Here is a 21,105-nt window from a genome sequence, read left to right as displayed (position 1 = left end):
ACAGAAGTTGCACCTTGCACGTTTTTCTCTATTTGGTCAGACATACTGTACTCTGAACACTGTGATTCTGAGAAAAATGTGTTGGATACAGCAAGACCTCACCTTCCTACACATTGCAATGTTACATAATGAAAACAGCAGCATGTTTTGGCATATTTTATACCTTAATTTATGTTGGGTGTATTACTTAACTTATGCAGACTAAGCATATTATGAACCTAAAAGACTTGTAAGTGAATATTGTCACTCCAATTTATAATTTAGTAAACTGAGTATTAAAAAGCTACCATTTAACTTTGCAAAGTAAAAGGCCTTAACAATATTGCCAAACCATTTTACTTAGGCTGGGAGGTATTTCTCATTTAGAAGCACTCTGAAAACAAAGAGATTAGGTATGATAATTTTTATACAGTGGATATTTTTTTGATATGGATTGAGATACAGATATAGATGATACAGATATAGAAGAAAGAAGCATAAAATCTGAAATGTCCCTTATTTACAGCTTTAGTGATGTGCAGTATATTATGGATACTCTGGACAAATAAAAATAACAAAATCTGCAGGAAGTTTTAAGCTATGAACCTCTTGATTTTGTATTCTGATTTCTAGTTAATACCTATAACTGCGGCTACGCACTCTGCCTGATGTAGCAGCAGACATTTTGAAATAATGAAGTTTTTCCTACAAATTATTACCTTGATGTTAAAAGCAAAGTCACAAAAGCTCCGGTATTTGTTGGTGACATGTAAAAGTCATGATATTGCAGATCCAGAAATCAAGCTGAACATTAACTTTGTACATTTGGAAACTAACTAGATAAGATAAACATCTACTGACATCTTATACCCTGTTGACAACCACAGCATTTCTATAGTCAGGTTAAGCAACCTGGCTATAATTCCCCAGAAAGGCAAAGAAATCTTTTCTCAAATAGGGTGCACTGATTTTTCAAAAGCAAAGTGATAATAAGAACAGGACAGTGGTTCAAACAAGCAAAACTATTTACTGGAGATTTTCCATGAGATCAGCCATCTTTTTATCTGAAAATGAGTGCAAGTATTTACAAAAATGGAGAAAAATGCTTTCAACTCATAGTTAGACATGTATGTTAGCATAAAAAAAACACTTTACAAAATAACACCATGTGTTAATTTAAGTACATTTTAAAAAGAGCCACAATGCAAGAATTTATGTTTTTTACTGACTGAATTTTCAAGCCCCATTACCCTTTCCACCTCTTTCTCCATCTACAGCAGGTTGTGGCTTACAAAAGCAGACAAGGAAATACCAAAGACAGTCTTTATTTTAGATCCAATTAGCAACTTATACCTAAAAGTGGAAAATATTAAAATAATGTTAGGCTTTGAAATCAAGGAACATTTTCTGTCCTGTATGCTGATGGACAAAGCATTGACTGAGTAATGAGTTTGATACCCATGAATAGTTGAAACAGTATTTCTTTTTCTCTAGATTTCCTTGAACCACAAAGCATTTGCACATGAGTCTGAAGGAGCCTGTCTATGTGAAAAAGTTAGGTTGGGTTAACAGTGACATATAGATCTAATTTTACATTATCCCAGAACAAAGTGAGAACCTTTTTTTGATTTTTTTTTTAATCCTCTAGGAAACAGAAGTATTTGAAAATATAAAACTGTAACAGGTTGTTTTATCATAATATGACAATAATTTATGATGAAAGTTCTAGAGGACTACTCATATTCCTAATAAAAGAAAAGTGCATGCTCATCATTTGTGTACTGGTTCAGTAAAATATTCTAAACAGACTTCTCTAAGAATGGCATTGCTGGCTGTTAGAGCTCACAACATGGTTTGCAAGCATGTATTTTATTTTCTGAGAAAACGAGAATTCAGTGTTTCAATACGTGACATACATCACATGAACATGAACATGAACCCGTATTACATATGGACTTCTCATCCTGTTCTTATAAGCAAACCTAAACTTAGTCACTGTACAACAAACCTTGTAGAGTTAATCAGTTCTACATTCGATACCACAAGAACATATATGCAATTGAAAACACAAACTATGATCACTTACTGACAGGTATAAAATACTTTGACAAAAAAAACCCCACAAAACCCAAACCACTGTAACCATGTATAATAAAATAAGTCAAGAGTAGTTAACTGAAACTGGTTTATTTGCAATAAATGAAAATCCAGCAATTGATATTCAGAGGCTTAAAAATCAACAGCTTTTCATATGCTCTCCATATTTGATTAAATCAACTAGTTAAGTTATCTCCAATATTCAGCTAATATTTTTAAGCTTTTGCCTTTTTTTGCCTGCTCCCCATCCTCTGCTTAGCTGCACTGCATGGTCTCGAAATGATATCCGTTCTCTATGAGATGGACCCAAACGTGATTTTTCTGGAGTAGAAATATTCTTTTCTAAACAACAAAACAGACATGACATTAAAACCCAACCAACCAAAACTCTCTAAATTTCACTGTACCATATTCTTTTCAAGACAATAATATTTCTTTGTCTAATTTGACAGTACATAATTTTTATAGTTATGTGTGACTCACCGTTTAAAAGTAACGCAAGTATTTTCACAAGTTTTTTCTCTAAAAAAATTAACTCCTTATCCAAAAAGACAGTAAAATTACTAAACAAAATTATCACATATTTAGAAGTGCCATTATCTACCCATTTTGTACTTAAATGTTTACAGAGATACTCAATGCTTTTGACACAGAAACTCATCCTTCAAGTGGATGAAGAACTACTTCAGAAGATATATCTGATTAACAAGTTTTTGTGGTTCTATTAGACCAAATAAAAGAGAGATTTCTTTAGTTCAAAGCTCAGGAATACTTAAACTTAAGATGCTGGATGGTGCCACAGAAAAATTTAAGAACACATAGGAATATGTGAAACAATCACTTTCATTGCCATGCATATAGATGCTTGAGTAATTTACACGATAGTTTCTAAAAAACTCTTCAGAAAATTATTTAAATAAAAGAACTAGTAGGCATGACCAAAGATACAGTATTTATTTAACATAAATGAACACTTTACCTCTGATAATATTATTCTTTGACATTTGTAAGAAAGAAAACATCTGTGGAAGACAACCTAAAATTTGCAAGAGAATTATATGATGTTCACAATACAGCAGTTCATGTCTGTGAGTGTGTATGTATGTATGTATGTATATATATATAAATTAACATGATTGCTTATCAAATAATATTTTATTAACAATTTTTTGCCACTTAACAAATTAAAATATTATTACCTACATAGTTTCTGTATTTTTGATATTTTTAATTTTTGGTACTTCTCAACAGAAAAATTAAATTTCTTATAATACATAGTGAAAAAAAAGCAGAATGGTACATAGAATGACGTACCAATATATAAAACATAGCTGTAAATTTCAAAGTGTAAGAGTGTTTTTGTTTTCTCATGGATGCTTTTCTGTAGCCTGCTAGATCTAAATGTCAGGAGGTTTTCCCAGCCTACAGTTCCCTTTCTTATCAATTCTTAAATTATTGCAAATGTATCTTACTATACAGCTCTCCTTTTTGGCAAACAAGAGCTTTCAAGTATTTTTAACATTATCTCCATTCATCTTCTTATGGCTTTACAGATGTAGTCAATTGTTTTTTTTCTAAAATATCTGATTTATTTTAGATGTATCTCCTAAAGATTTAAAATGCTGATATTTTGCCCTTACACCATTCCCAGTTTCCTTGCCTTTGAATTATTTTATTTAACACCTCAAATAGTAGCAGATCTCTGTAGTACAGAAAGGCTTTTGTTAAAGAGCAAAGAAAATATTTAATCAAGCAGTAAACTTTCCATTAATTATTTTGCCTGGGAACCATAACAAATTCACTGAAGACTGACCCTCAAATTAGTAAATTAAGTGGTTAATTAGTTAAACTTCAAAATAAACCTAACGTGGTAATGATATTTTTTAAATTGCATGCCTTTAATTTAACGAAATATTTTATGAAATTGAAAACATTGTTGAACAAAAATAAGACTGGTATTTTTTTGTTAAAATAAAAACAAAAAGGAAATAGCTATTGCACATTTAAAGTGAAAAACAAAACTGGGGCTAACATGCTTTTTCTGTGCACTCATCTTCCACGTGGTATTCACAATATAAACAAGATATACCAATTTTTTTAATATATATTTTGACCAAAAAAGTTATTATATTATTTTTAAAACAGAATAAAAACAGCTGATAGAAATAGCCTATCAGTAATGAATTTTAAAACTGGTCTAGTAGTGATAGAGTCAATATAGGTTGACAGTCAATCTAATCCTAACTGCCTGATCTGGATTATTTCTGGACTAACAACCTTACTTGTTTATGAACCTATGTGCACTGTGAAATAGTATTTTCATGATGGACTTCAGTAATCAGCCAGTAATAAACCAACAGCCTATTCCCTGAAGAAGAATTCTCAAGGACAGATAAATCACATCAGCATAGTGCAGTTTGTTTACTCCTATTCATATTACAGCTATTTGTCAGATGTTACACTAGTGACTATTGTAACTGCTAGTGGTTTAAATATTGTTTATGATTGAAAAATTGTGTCCTAAAGCAAAGAAACCTCATTTATAATGAAGATATTAGTGAAATACGCGAAAGGGTTTTCCTGCAGTTCTTTCTCCTATAGTTTAACTCAAGACCAAACAGAAACATTAATGAAAAAATAAGAATAGAATCATAGATTCATGAAGGTTGGAAAGGACCTCTGAGATCATAGAGTGCAATCACTAACTCAGCACTGCCAAGTCCACCACTAAACCATGCCTCTAAGCATCACATCCACATGTTTTTTAAACATTTTCAGGGATGATGATTCCACCACTTCTCTGGTCAGCCTGTTCTAATGCTTGACAACCTCTTCAGTGAAAAAAAATTTCCTAATATCTCATCAAATAATGATAACCCAATAATGAATGGAATGTGTTCCAAATATAGGACTTATCTGATGGCTTATTCATATGCCCAGGAATTACTATGCTTCCTTTTACGTTAAGTCTTTTGCTATTCCCGTGAAAATCTAGGTGTAAGTATTTCACATGTGATCAAGAAAGAGCAGCTTTGCACTTAAGTGTAAAGTAAGCACCTAGGTAAAATCTTGCAAGAAGTAAAAAAACCAAAACAAACTGCATATAAACCAAAAAAACTCAGTGACTTTGTTGTCAATACCTATGTTTACAGATTTTCAGATTTTGATTTTCAAACAGGCAATTTTTTTCTTCAGAAATTTCCAATAAAGACGCTTCCATTAGGAAATGGTTAGAACTTTGTAAAGATCAAAGGAATGAGAGAAGACAAGAGTCTGGTTAGGGATGACAACGGCATTTCAAATTAATAGACTGAACCTAGAAATGTTCCTTAAAAACATGAAAAAAATCTTGTTAAAAAAAAAGCGCCACAAACCAGAAAACAAACCCAACTTTTAAAAAAACCCCAAAACATATAAAAATAAATCATCATTATATTTTTAAAATTATACTTATTGATTTGCTTTTTTTTTGTTGAGGGACCTTACACATTTCTCCTACAGCATTATTAATGATGTGAACAGTTTTCATGGCATGCTTGGATTGCAATTTTCCCCTAAACTGCAATGTGTCCTACAAATGAATGGTTCACATACTAGCATATGAGTGAATCAAATTGCTTCTATCATAATTTCTTAATTGGTAAAATAAAGGTGACATTTACAGTCATATTTTGCTATAAAGAGCCAAATATTTAATTAATATGCATACATACACACACAGGTATTCACATGTTAATTTATGATTTGTGAATAATTGTTAGCATAATCACTATACTTTTATTTCATATTATGTTCTTTAAGTGTATTTGTAGTGGGCCTTGCCCAAAGGCAACTACAGAAAGAGTCACAGTTTCAAGATACTATCTTCAGAATCTTTACTAAATAGAATAAGGTATATATAAAATCTAAATGAACATGTTTAATAAACATAAATTAGAAAATTACATTTGGTTTACTATATACAGTACTGATATTTTTGACAACTATTATTATTATTGCCATTACTTGTACTAAAATTAAATAGAACCTGGCAAGTATATTAAGTATAATTTACCATAGTACATGGTTATTCTAATACCCACTGATGTGGGAACAAATCCTAGCCAAGAAAAGCAATTTAATTGCTCCTATACTAAAGCAGGGTTTGGAAGACAGGCTCTAACACTTATATATTGTACATTCATTTAGTTGTAGCAATTTAATGTATGAAGCTCCAGTACAGTCTGAGAGACTTTCAGATGCCTGTATATATCAAAAAACCCTTTTGAGTATGTGCTGAAAGCTTGTCTTGGGGTAATGTCACATGCTTCTATTTCTAAGCAGTCACTTTTTGGTTGTTTAATCTGTTTTCTGCTATCGATTTGTTCTGGTCTTTTTTTTGTTAAAGCCTGGGTCTTTTAACAAATGTCAAGGTTTATATATCCACTGTTTTGGTAAGTAATGCAATATGTAAAATGCTTTGAATGAAATTCTTGGTGTCCAAGAAGAAAAGCTTTGTTAAAAAGGTTACGATAGAAATTTTGTGATGGATAGTAGACGTCATAGGACATTTATCGATCCACCTAACATTGTGTGTCTGGAGATATAATTTATTCCAAAGTCTTTACCATATTGTATTACTTAAAAGCAAATACAGCATAAGAAGGCATGGAGAAAAAAACCTCAACATTTTAATGAAAGTGACCAGAACGAATTCTTAGCAGCAAAGGATTTACATCAATTTAACCTCTGAAAAGAAGGTAGATTCAGCAGGTCTGTGAAAAGGTAAATGCTACAATACCAGAAAACTTATTAAAAAGTTACTTATGGCTATCTTGAAGTTGGATTTTTTTTAGTTGCATTGTTAGCATAAAAATACTTATTTTGCTGCAATTTTACATGATATTTTTTAATTTCTAAATTATATTTAAATAGCATTAAAAAGTCTGGGGATCAATTTATATAAAATACTGCAAAATATGTAAAGATATATCTCCTTTTTCTATGGAGATTTGAAGAAAGAATATACTCATGATTAGTATTTTTTTTAAAGTAAATAGTGATTTTTTGTTTGTAAATAGTGAATTTGCAAATCTGCATGACTTCATGTTGGTAGGACTAGAGACTAGTTCTAAAATTTTATAGAAACAATGAACTTAAATTTCTTTGTTTATCAAACATTGATGCTCTTCTAACTAGATCATGCTGACAATTACATACTTGAATAATCTGAACTCTAAAATGTGACTCAGTGACATGGTGTTGAAAGAGAGAACCATTTACATGAAGATATTTATTAAGTACCATTCCACACAGTTAAAATAAACATAATAAACCTAGTGCCCCAAACACATTCCAGTAAAACACAACTCTTATAACTATGTAAAAGACTTTCAGCACCACTGCTTATTAAAGCTTAATATTTATTTTGTGTTTCAGCTCCTTATCTATTTCCCCAGTTCTGACCATTTAGGATGAAATTAAGTGTCTTCCTGAAACTTGCCAAAATGTTGGTCACTTCCAAGAAAATATGTAAAATATAATATCTATGTTGCCCTTTGCAGAGGAGACCTCAAATCTACAAAATAACAGAGCTTTCCTTTCAGGATATGTCCAAATTTGGAACAAATATATATGACTTGAAGTTTTTCCACAATCAGAGAAGGAATTCTTTATCTTTTGAGCTATATTCACTAAAATACCAGTCAGTATGGAAACATGCTTTACCATGATATTACAAGGACCTAAGCAAGGCTATTCCTAAAGATAATGTTGAAGATCATGCTAAGTCAGGAAACTTAAAAGCCTGCTCATTTCATGCTCTCTGTGGCAGATGGAGAATAGTTACAAGAACCATGAAGAGGGTATGAATTAAAACTCCTACAAGACTGAGAAAAAAGGCAAAGGGCTGCAATTAAAATCCAAGAGAGAAATGAGACTGACTCAGAATCAAAGTGAGGTAAACTAAACCTAACTTGGTAAACAATGCCCTGGCACAGCTGGCACAAGAGACTAGAATGACTTGACGAAAGGACTGACACAGAGCAGGGAGAAAAACATGGGGGAGAAGAATATTGTGAATTGGCAAAGGGGAACTGTGTAAGAATAAAGAAGATGGACTATGGGACACTAGATGGTTTGTAATGCTCAGAATTGACATAATTAAAAGAAGTGAAAATATAGGTAAAAAGAAGTGAAAATAAAGGTAATTATAAGAAAGCGCACAAAGAATAAGTCACTTAAGAGACTGGACTCAAGATCTGCCTAAACAGTACACTAAACCAGGCCATAGTTGGAGATCTAAACTAGATGATGAATCTGAGGAGTACTGTCAGGAATGATCTGGGTTCAGAAAGAAACAGAGATTGAGAGGAAAGATGTAATCAGACCAGGATCTGTAGAAACAAACAGAAGACTTGATGGCATATGAGGGAGGGAAGAGTGGATGGGAGAGGAAGCTTATGCTGCAGTAAGGTGGAGGACAGAAACAAGAACCATTCATAGTAAAAGAATAGATTACAGAACACAGGTGTGGAAAAAACAGCAATGAAAAAGAGAGAAATTAGAAGGAAAAAAATAAGGAAAAAAAGAGTGCCTTGGGAAAGAAGATCTTATAGATAATCTCCATCATCCAGTGCAACAGTCTGAAGTAGCCCAACATAAATTACTGGACCTTTCAGTGCACTGACTTGAGAAATATTTTTGAATGTACTTAGCAAATATTCCACAGCAAAAGAAACATAAACCTGTTATTATTTACTCAAATCATAAGACAGAAATCCTTATTGTTGGTCTAATGGTTCTATGGTTCTAAGTGGATATCTAAGTGAGCTATAAGCCAATATCTTGAAATAGAATGTTTTTTAAGCTGATTTCTCTTAAAAAACCCCCCCATGCTGAAGGACTCCCAAACCCTAGTAGAAGAGTATGAGGCTGTAAAATTAAGCACTTAAAATTCAGAATATGCCTCTGTGTATCTGTTCTTGAATTAGTTTCATAATTGGAAACACAGATGATGAAATTACATGAGATCATGTATCATTTTTTCTCCCTAGCCTGTTAAATTCAATGAAAGCAAGTTCTACATGCCTTTTAAAATCTGCATTAAGTATTTTTTAACATGCAACCTCAAAGTGAATTAAGCAGCATCTTTCTGTAGTCTGTTCAAAAAGATTAGGTATACGTTGTTTGATAGTTAACCAATACATAGAAAAATATGTATGTATGAAAGAAATATGCACAAGAAACCCCTCAGTAAAATATGAGCAAATTCATAGAGAGCTTAAAAATGAGATGCTTATTACACAGAGAGAGTTTACAAATCCTAAATGAAAGACAGCAGTCCTTGAACTAGAATATATAGACAATAGTGATGCTAAGAAGAAACAGGAAAGCAGGAATTTCTTAAAGTGAAGCTGTACCATACACTGCTTATAACAAAGTTGAAAGGTTTCTAACAACTCTCATTATAAAAGAAAGGGAGACAAAAAAAAAAAAAACAAAACCCACCATGGTGGGGGTTCTGTCAAAAGCAAAAAGAATTGAGTAAGATTAAAAAAAAAAAAGGAAATAAAAGTTACTGGGTTTTTTTCTGAGTTGGAAGACTTTTCACTGTAAGAAAGGCATAATCTATTTATTTATTTATCTCTGTCAAACAGAACATAAAGTTTGAATTTACTGAAGAAGTAGAAGTGATAATTTTTTTTTAGTTTAGATATCCACGGGTCCATTTTTTTAACTTTTAAGGGTAATATTTTAACTTTTAAGGGTCCATTAAGGGTAATAAAAGATTGACAAGGTTCAGGTTCTATTTTTTTTTCCCCTGGAAAGAAGTTTTACCGATATCAGAGGCTTCCTGAAAAGCTAGAATTCAAGGAGGAGAAGAATTAAGAATTCTGGGCAGCATTTTAAATAACAGTTAGAGACACAGCTCCCACTGCATTTCACTTTCAAATTTTGGTCAGGAGATTGCATTCCCCAAGGCAAATATAATGAAAATAAAGCTTAAATTTGCAGAGAAAATAAAACCACAAAATTGTGATGACAGCTAGACAATGTAAATATGTAGGAGACTCGTCTATATGTCCAACATTGGTTGGCCAGAAACAGATGAGGATGTTGATCAACAGAAGGTGGTTGATTGTCATAGCCTACTCACAAATTGGATATCAGGATGTACAAAAACCCCCACACTTTCTAGCTAGGTATAAAAAATGCTTAACTTCTAATTCTTGTGAAATGTTTTTATGCCCATCTTGCAACTTAATGCTGACTACAGTACTAGTGTTCAGGAAAATATTAAACAAAAAATACAACTAGAAATTCACACCAATGTTTATGGAGTTAATAAAAATTATAAAGAATGTTCAGACCCCCTTGCCCCCCAACCAGCCCCACCCAAAAAATAACCTCAAGAAATAGAAAAGAAAAAATAGTTACTAGAGAGCACAAAAGCTATAACTAGGAAGGAATATTATATTCCTTCTAGAACATAATAGAAGCATGTCCTTAGATCATAACATACTGGCCATTATCAGAAGCAAAGTTCTTATTTAGACAGACTATTTATTCCTGCTGAACAATGGCTAGTCTTTCTTAAGGTTATACACTTTTTTTAAACATTTAGTCAATTTAATGAACAGTTAGTTCTCCCTTTGAATATGTAACAGGGAAGCAAATAAAATACTTTCAAGTAAACAAATGCTTTCCTTAAACTGAGATATACCATGTTAAAAGCATTCTTTTTATTACTTAATTAATTTAGCTTTGTCAAGGAACAGAATTAAGTTAGTTTTGGACTAATGTATCCCATCCAAACTTTTCAGAGGAAATAGGAAATTTGGCTTAAAAAAAAACCCTTAAAATTGTTTAATCCATAATTCAAAGAACCTGCCTTTGGAAAAAAAAAAGATCTATAGAAAGAACATAAAAGTTAGGAAGTTCACAAAAATATTTCTTAAAATCTTGACTTAGCCTTTCTAAACCCACCCTTGAATCATAAGATAATAACTTTGAAGTGTTGTGTGCCTTTTCTTAACAAAGGTATCATTAACAAATGATAATTCATACATTTCCCTATATATATCTAAAAGATATTTTACTTCAGTATCATAAAAATTTGAGAGGAGTTTTTTTAGTAAATATATTTAGGAATCCATTATTTTCTATTTATACTTTACTTTTTAGCCTGTAAGATCTAAACAATTTATTGGTACAATTTCTAAATTACAAGTTGTATATAAGGAACTTGTATGATACTCCCAAATAACAGCTCTTGATTCCTAACAAAAATTGAATTCTGAGAAACAACCACAACTATGGATGTTGGAAAGCGAATTCAGTAACATTTTATTAATTAAAGCTTGCCAAATCATTGAGGTTGAGATCTCTTGAAAAAATGGTACAAGAGCTTGATTTAAGAATTTATTGAAATGACTGCACCTCTAAGTTCACAGCATCTTCTTAATAATCTGTAATACAACTGCAGGTTAACTCAAAGGGAATACACCCATTAAATCACTGAAACAGTTCCTAGGCATCTTCATTTCATGTTTCAGAAGGCAAAACCAAGAAAGACTATAGAACAAGAGAGCATTTTATAACAAATACATTCTCAGTAAAGGCAAATTTATAATGTTTTCAGATTAAGGATACCATGAGGCTAATGGTCTATTCTGATCATTGAAAATCAACAGTCTTTGCCAAACAGAAATAATGTAATAAACATGTTTCTATACAGCATATGAAATGCACAACGGTGACAGTAATGTTTGTGTTTATACATCATAAGTGATACAATTGAATGTATAATCACTGTTTAATTTCCTAAATCAATGATGATAAAATTTATATAGACACATGCAGAAATTTATTTAAAAAGATGTAAGACCTGGGCTTTTTTTTTTTTTTTTTTCCTTAGTTCCTGGACTAGTAAGAATGAATATGAAGGTATGGTGTAGTAGATGTGTATCTTTTGAAAGTATACCTATACTAGCAGACATTGTAAACTCTCTCTCTCTACCCCCACCCCTCACATTTATGACTCTGTCAGTTGGTTGCTCTTTCCTGTTCCTTTCCTACTCTCTCCTTCTTGAAGATATAATGCAGTGACATTTTTTTCTTTTCCAAAATCCGCACAGGCAAGTTTTTCATGTCAAAAGAATTAATATTAATTTATTTTTGAATGGAAGTAAAATATAGGTTACAGTCTAAACAAGTTATACACTAATATGAATGCAGAGTATACCATTTAACTCAATTATTCAAGATACGGACACATATATTTCGGATATATGAATATAATGGCAATTTTGTCATTGACATCAGTAGCCTGGAGTTATCTAAATTCAGGATCTTAGCAGTTAGGAATCTCATCTTATTTAAATGGTGTGGCTTCATCATTAGCCAATGGAGAAAAACAAGAGACCTAAGGACACAATCTGTTCTTTTCTAAGATGGCAGGCACAAAGACAGAATTGTACTCTATTGGTACAATTACTTAGACTATGATGATAAATTCTATGTAATCTAATTTTAGGGATGCAAATCAAATGAATAAGCACAAGCATATTGAGTCATTATTATTTTTTGCTTGTGGTGAAGTAATGTAAATAAATCTTTTTTCTAATGCCTTTACAAAGTATGTCAGAAAAATAGAGATTTGAAGCATTTTTACATGTTTTGCTTGAATTTTAGTTTTTTTATTGAAAGTGCAAATTCATCATATATGAAAACATAATCAAAAAGTAAATCCAGCAATTTATATATATATATGATATTAAATACCTGATTCCCATTTTGACAACATTTCAAGAAACTTCACTACTTAAAAAGTTTTTAGAATTTTGATAATTTTGTCAAAGTTATTTAATAGATCTTATATTTAATTGATCTTATATTTTCTTTAATGTGCTTTTGAGGGGCTTAAGTTTTTATTTATTTGAAAAAAAATTGTACCCAAATAGAAAAATATAGTATGTGATATCAGAAATATATTAACATTTCTTCAGTATTATTACACAAAATAAGACGTGAAACTTAAAATTCTATAATTTTATGACATTCAAGATTTCTTTTCTATATATAGATTCTTTTGTTATGTTCTGTGGTATTAGAGTGGTAAAAATATAAGGCTTTAAAAAGATCCTCTACTACTGAGCTATAATAAGTTCAGTGGGATCATAAACTACAGCATAACTGGTAATTAACATGACAGAAATCTGTGCCTTGATTTGTGATATGTGTTCAGGTGCTCAGATAACAAAACATGCATTTTTCAAAGCTCTTTTGGGAAAAAAAATAAGAGGAAGATTAAAAAATATCTTTTTCACAGTTTAGGAAAAAGAAAATTTTCTCAGGACTCAGACATGAGAAGACCCACAATACATCACAGGGAACTTCCCATTGAAATCACAAGAGGAAAGTCTATTGATATAAAATTTTTTAAAAAGAACTGTAGTAAATGTAAAAGGCTTTAGATAAAAAAGAAACAGAAAGAGAAGAAGCATGTGTTATTAAGGATTCCAAGCATGCTCAGTTCTTCCTAGCATTTTAAATGATATTTAGAAGAACCATAACTTACTTGAGGATGTTGCTGAGTGTCTGTGTGGCGGCTTATTTTTTTCTCTGTTCTCAGTCAAAGCATTTCCACCAGCCATGGAAACAAGGTCTAAATCCATGTCTTCTCTGCTTACAGGGCTTGCCTGGAAGCAGTGGGAGAGAATGTACACAATCATGAAACAAAATACAACATTTTCTGAATGTAGCTCACATTACTCCAAATAAACAAACAGGGTCTGTCAAACAACCTTCTTCAAAATGATACCACAATCCTTTTTTGTTGCCTAGGCTGAACAAATGCACTATGTCAAAGCATTTTTGTAAATAAGAGCCGATCTTAAAATTGTGGTTTGTGATCTGAGTCAATGCAACAACAAAAGAAAACATTTTAGTACAGTAATTTTGAAGAAAATCAATCTTGCAGAGGGCTGATGAAACCTTAAACAGCTTAAGATCATTTACTGACCAGTCTATAATTTAAGTTATAGTTCAATGTCAGAGATGTCATATTGGATTATTTCCTGCAATATTTATGCTTTATCCAGGACACATATCACTTCAATCAGTCATGGGCCCAGTAGAGTAATTTAATCTTTTAGGTTTTTGCTAATTAACCATAACCATCAGACAGCATTTTAATTATACTTTAGGCAAGAGTATTATATTAATTATAAACTTCTAACATCCAGTGGTGGTATGTTTTGGCATGAGGCATGTTACCTGCACACAAATACGACAAAAGAAAAATGAAAATCATATTTCATTTTAACAGTGCTGTTTTGGGAACATGTAGGGCAAAGTTTAAAAACTGACCTGGAAGATAACGCCCACTGTAAATGGCAAATTGTTATGTTTGCAGAAACAGCTTCACATTTACTGAAGAATGCAATGAAAAGCTATTCAGCACAAAAGCAGCCTCTAACAATAACTAGATACTGAGGGCCAGTAACAATGATGGGGAAAAATCAAACACTGCTGATGAAGAGTCTACAAAACCCCCAGTGTAGAGCCAGTTGGCTGGGAATGCTGAACATAAGGATACACTCTTCCAGTCTCTGGACCTTCAGAAATGAAGTCCAGAAAAGCAGATTAAGTCCCTCCTCTCTCTGGGCTGAAGAACTAGGTGTCTTTCAGAAGTTAGGTGTCAAAATGTCTAAATGGGTATTTACTTTTAGTTTTTAACATAAAATCAAACAAACGACAGAGAAGGAAAGACTCTGCTAGTGCTAATGTCACAAAACTTTTGACTAATGTAGTAGCAAGACTACTCAACCAGGTATTGAGAGACTGGGTCTCAACTCCTTCCTCGGGGGCTAAAGCCCACAGCTCCCTTTCTCTCAGGAAAGTGCTGTTACTATGAAGTTGCAGGCCATTCTGGAGGAGACGATTTCCAGACTTCCTGTTCAAACTACCTCACTGTACCAAAAGCAGCTCTGCACCAATGCAGACAGGCTTTGTAGTCCAGTCTAGCTTAGAGAACTCAGATGAAATGGAGACCTGTTTCATTTCCTTGTCTCTACTCAGTCACTGTTTAATGTAAAATTCATTAAAAAGTCCATGCATTTTCAAACCAAAAGCTCCAAAGATACAGAGATTTTACACTCTTCCTTAGTGATTGCATACTCTGGACAGAAAGTTTATCCCTTCTTTTCTGAGGTTTACCTTTTATATGTTTAATGAGGAGGAATTCAAAGTTTTGCTTTGCACAGCTAGCCTTTATTATTGCTGTTAACATCAATATTTTATTTTCTTTTCCATAGCAGTGCCAAGAAACTTTGGAAAAAATATGCTTTTACCCTGCCAATTATTTTTATTTTTTTGGCCTTAATATTTACAGCTGCTGTAAGCTTGTTAAAGCTTCCCATGTTCAAAATCTTTAAACTGAAAGCTTTTAGTCTTTCATTAGTAGAAATAATGCAATGATTGTGATGCTCAAAGATATTCAAACCGATGGAAGTGATCATTCTTATTTCTATCTAACCGGTTTCAACACACAACAAAAGTGTTTTTTTTTTTTGTTTTTATCATCCCAGTTCCCAAAGACTCAGGAGGCCGCAGAATTTTATACAGCTAGGTTTTCCATGGTATTATTATCCAATCCCTACCATCATAGAAACTAAGGTTTCATCATCATGTAGACAACAATATTCAGGGTTATATATTAGATTTTAAGAGGGCTGTCTTGATCTCTGATGTAAAATATACATTACTTTATTTCAAATAAAGATAAGTGTTTTCACACAATCACAGTCAGAGTAATATTTAAAGTTGTATTAATCACTGGAGGAAACTTAATTTCGGCTTTTTAAAGAAGCAGACTGAAAGTCCTCTGAAGCTAATTAAAACCTTCCATTTTTTGTTTATGACTTAGAACCAAAATTTGGAAGAAATTTAAGATACCAGCACAGTTTTTTGCAGACTCTACTATTGAACTTCCATCTGTGGTGATCACCACAGTTAACTCTTCAGACTTTCTGTCATTTCTTTTATTACCACAAAGCTTACTTATTAATTAATTGAAAATTAATATCAATCAGGAGGAATCTTTGCCTTGAACACAGCTTTGCATCTGTGTATTTGTCTATTTCTACATAAAATTATCAACTTCTCTGTAACCTTCAGAGAAAAAAGGTGCTTTCGAATTCAAGTTACATCTAATAATTTGAAATACTAATTAATAGTGAAGGGGTTAACTCTGTAGGTAACCTAAACTTCATACAAAAAGAATCAGGAAATCTATCCTACCTCCTATTCCACATCATCATATTAATTTAAATAGTTTAAACAGTAAGTCGGCATGCTTTCCTAAGCACTTCTATGGTATTATTAATGAGAAAAAACATCAAAGTGACCAGGATGAACATAGTAAGGTTTTAGATTTACTGCAGGTTACTACAAAACAATAATCCCCAGTGGGAAGACTTTATTGTTTATATGCAACAACTGAAATGCAATTTCATATCCATGAAAAAAAAAGGTCTTAAATTACTGTAATGTGCACAAATATAATTTAGAAAACTACATAAAACTTTCAGAATGCAAGCTTATGGAATACATAAAAAGCAGAGAATGTCTAGCACTTCACAAAACTTCGTGATTTAGCATATGGCATAGGAATAAACTACTGGAAATGCCCAGGAATGCTTTCCTCTTCTAATGCTTGCTCTCTCTCTTTGCTTTTAATATATATTTTCCACTTTCTTTCAGTATACAAGAAGTTTTTTGATAATGATTGCAGCTGTTAATTTGATTTTTATCATGATTTCACAGCTTTTAAGTAAGCTACAGTGCCAAAGCAGTAGGAGTATGTTCACATTTCAACCTTTAAGAGTGAACTCATAAATTTTAAAACCAAAATTCTCCAGCCATCTGTGTGTACAAACCACATCGTTATTTCACTGCCTGTATAGTACTGCTTTCTGCATTAGAAATACATTTTATTCCATTTTCTATTTCTTGAACCCATTGCATTTTTCTCTGTATTTCATTCATGTGGAACAACTATGTTATTATGTGGCACAGGCTGTGACAATTCCATAACTTTGCCAGTTATGTGGGCACACCACATAATACTATTGTGGGATTGCAGCAGTACTTTGTGGACAGAACTGCTTAGTGTAAATAACATACAATCTACCTATGTGCACATATGTTTACCAATTATTACATAATATGTAATTTAGATAACATTATTAAATTATGATTTGCTCAAATTACTGTTTTAGACTCCACCTAACAAATAACTATTGGTGCTGCTGCAATCAAACCCTACAACAGTCATTGGGTTCATGATGTCAGCCCTTGAAATTTTAGAAGAACCTAAGAATTGGACAGACTTGCCAGAGAAAAATATTTGACAAAATCTGTCTTAAAGTAAACAGTAATAGTAACATGTAAGGCTTAAATGTATTTTTTTCCAAAGGTTAATTTTATGAGAGTTTATGGAATCATTTCCAAAATACACAAATTGAATAGGTTGTGAAGCTAAAGAAAGAAAAGGCTAGAAAGAGGCAAAATTACTCAGAGAACAAAATCAGGCATCTAACACATTATCTAACCAGGAAATACTTTTCATGCAATATTTTACATCATATGTATGAGTATAAAATAGTAATTCTGCCTAGCTTCTAAATATTTGCCCCAGTTTTTTAAACTGTACAAAATTTTATCAATAAGAATATTGGGATCTTGGCACTAAAATGTGAAGTCTATATATTTATATATGGAGTGAGTATACACTGGCCTGTAGGCATCACAACTGCTTGCTATTAAAGGAACTTTCGGGTACCTCTGACACAGTCTTTCAATTTTGTAAATTGTCCAATTGCCAAATTGTTCACATTTCCCCTACTGCCAATTTACACGACTGTTTCAGAAAACCCTATTTTTTTTAAATTGTTCAAAAAGAGTGAACCACGAAAAGAGCAGAGAATATTTTAAGATCTAAAAAAATGTAAAAAAAAAGAAATTGTAGGAATAAGTCTGAGTTCATGCAATATATTCAATAATGTCAGAACATTAATATACAATTCCAACTTATTGTATTTCAACAAATGAAATTGAAGGCACATTAGAACGATTTAAGTATGTTATATACAGAATTTGTGCATATTATAATCATATTCAATTGACATCAATATATGTTTTCAGTAAATAATGTAGTTAGTACTGAACCATATTTCATTTTTTTCAACTTTTTTTGAAAATGCAGATTTAGAAGCTTTAAAAAACACACAGTAGTATTTGATGTCTTAAAAACAAACCCAATGTCAGACCATAAAGCTATAACCCAATGCACCTACATGGGGCTTTGTGCTAAAATATTTTCTTCCAATCTCTATCAGGGGATGGCCTGATTGCCAAACAGAGGCAACACTACAGAATCATATCAATCAAAAAATTATCCTGTTTTTACACTAGTTGCAGATTGGAAATACGTGAATTCTGCAAAATCCCACAATGAAACAAGTTCTTACCACTAGTTGTACTTGTCTATTGTCACATATCGCAGGATCTAACTCGGGCAAAAAACGACAGCTGGGAAAAATGTAGAATAGAAATTTCAGTAACTCCCACTGTACTGGGCTCACCAAAATACCTGCACAGAATCTTTTCTGGAAACAATCCTGCTAAATTATTTTAAATATTTCCATTATTAGGATGTGTCAGAGAAACTAATATTAACTGAAAAAGTAAAGTATCAGAGCAATTAATATTAATTTTTGTACTTAATTTGAAAAATAATTAAGAATTGTTTATTCAGATGATAGAATATTAAGTCAAACTATTCTAATCAGCATGACTTTTTGTATATGTTGACATAAATTCTGGAAAAGCCAATTTTCATATTACTTTTTGTAGGAATAAAATTCTTTTCAGTTGAATAAATATATCACCTGTTCTAAATTGTCTACCAATGAAGTTTGAATGGAGATCAGTTAGACTTTTGACACATCAACAATTATATCATGATCCTTAAAAAAAAGTCAGTACAAATACTAGGGCATAGTATACACCTGCAGAGGTAGCCCAATAATATTTAAGAAAATTCTTTTATAAATTTCTGTGTCTTCTTACTTTCAAACATCATTGCATGTTGTATTCCAGGATTTTCATTCAAATTAAAAGTCATGAAAACTACCTTAAACAAATACTTTGAGCATTTATCTATGATGGACCATGACTGAAAGATGGATATTTCTGCAAAGCCAGATAAATATTTCCTAAAGAACACGTTTTTCATATAGTTTCTACAGTCATTGATACAAGCAGGATATGTGGCCTTTTTTCTGCACAAGACAGACCACTTTGCAGCCTATTTAATTATAAATACATTTTTAATAAAAATAATGATAAAATTAATATACTAAACCCATTACTTGCCTACTGACACTTTGTTTGGTTTTCTAAGAGATGCCTGGCACTGTGTCTACTAATTACTTCATTAAGATACTAATGCCTTATATTGAATTTATGACCAAAACATACTTCCTCTGTCTTCATGTTAGTTTAGGCAATATGAACCCTTCCCTTAACTGTATTGACATTTTACCTGTTTAATAACCAAAACTGAACATAGAAGGAACATGTTTACAACATTTTAGTACAATGTAGTATAAAGAGGTAAATGCTGGCTTTATGTTTTGAAGACAAAATACAGATACACACTATTTAGTTAAAAAAAAAGTATTGTTGTACTTCCTTAATCAAACCTAACAATATAGCTAATGTTACAGTTTATTTAATTACATAAAATCATAATAGATATCAATTACCTTATAAAATATATGATGAATAAGCACTTTTATCAACATTGTTTACAGTCTAAAACCCACTGCATTGCTAAAGTAAAACTAAGTAGTTATTTATTATAAGATTCGAACATTTTATAGTTTTAATTTCATTGTGGAAGAAGCATCTGTACAATGACTACTAAGCCAGTTCTGAAGGATGTTATATTTGGGACCTGGAAATATGGTGCACTGTCTGCTAGCTGCAAAGTCATGTTTATTTTAGAACCATTAACTTAGGTTTCACTTTACAAGACAAATTTAAAATAAAAAAAAAAATCTAATTTAAAGGCGATGACCTCACCACTTTGTATCTCTGGAAGTGGCTGCTTCATAATCCAAAAGCTGTGCATGAAGCCATTGGTATGTGAGGTCTTCTCTAGGTAATTTCTCATCTAAAGTAGTATCCAGCTGAGAAATTTTTTTACCTGCGGAGGAAGAAAGATATTCCTGTCTTTCATCATTATTTTAAAATACATTTTCTTTAAAATTTTCCAGATAAACTTGGAACCTATTGCTTTGTCAAAAAGAAAAAAGGCAGTTACTTCATTTTTATTCAGTGTCGTCCAACTATTTAAAATTTCTTCAGATATATTTAAGAAATACTTTTATATTAGTTTTAATTTTATGGTTTGTTTTCTCTTTTGAGATGTAATGTTAGCCTTCTGAATAATTTTATTTTATTGGGAAATTAATCTATTCTTTCTTATGAAATTCATATAGAAGTATATATCATACAGAAATTGATTGTCACAGCTGCCATGAGAGTTGCTTATTGTGGTATCTCTGTAATTAAAAATACGCAGTAATTTACACTTACAATTCCACTTAGCAATCTTTGGTTAAAAAACCAAATCAGTGTTACATGCAGGAGTCGACACATGGCAATCTTATTACTCTTATCTGACTTCTACTGATATGATCTGTTAAAACATTTAAGACATTTTAATGGCAATTTCTGATTCTGATTCCAAAGCAATTGCATCTATGATATTATTTTTCAGAAATTACTACCTACTTTTGGATCACAAAAGACATCTAAAGATAGAGAATAAAACAGTGATATTTTGGGGAAAAAAGTACAATTGTGGAGATCCTTCAGGTTTTGGACCATTCTGCTGAATAACAGATATAGTTAGAAGCATCAGGAAGATGAGGACAGATTTGGGAAAGTGTGAAGAGGAGCCATCATTGTTGCATG

General features: G+C 31.8%; 1 protein-coding gene across 1 annotated transcript in view; it reads right to left on the bottom strand.

Moving 5' to 3' along the window:
• Nucleotides 1–442: 442 nt before the first annotated feature.
• Nucleotides 443–21,105, bottom strand: part of LRRIQ1 (leucine rich repeats and IQ motif containing 1) — a 104,545-nt gene continuing 83,882 nt past the window's right edge. The window contains exons 23-26 of the mRNA XM_066319239.1: nucleotides 20,209–20,332; nucleotides 18,591–18,651; nucleotides 13,637–13,757; nucleotides 443–2,418 (exon numbers count right to left, since the gene is read on the bottom strand). Coding sequence (XP_066175336.1) covers nucleotides 2,279–2,418; nucleotides 13,637–13,757; nucleotides 18,591–18,651; nucleotides 20,209–20,332 — 446 coding nt within the window. The 3' untranslated portion in view covers nucleotides 443–2,278. The remainder of the gene's footprint in view (nucleotides 2,419–13,636; nucleotides 13,758–18,590; nucleotides 18,652–20,208; nucleotides 20,333–21,105) is intronic.

The sequence above is a fragment of the Sylvia atricapilla genome, chromosome 5 (genome assembly GCF_009819655.1).
Source record: "Sylvia atricapilla isolate bSylAtr1 chromosome 5, bSylAtr1.pri, whole genome shotgun sequence".
NCBI lineage: Eukaryota > Metazoa > Chordata > Aves > Passeriformes > Sylviidae > Sylvia > Sylvia atricapilla.
The sequence above is the reverse complement of the archived record's forward strand: the minus strand, read 5'-3'. Positions and strand labels throughout refer to the sequence as shown.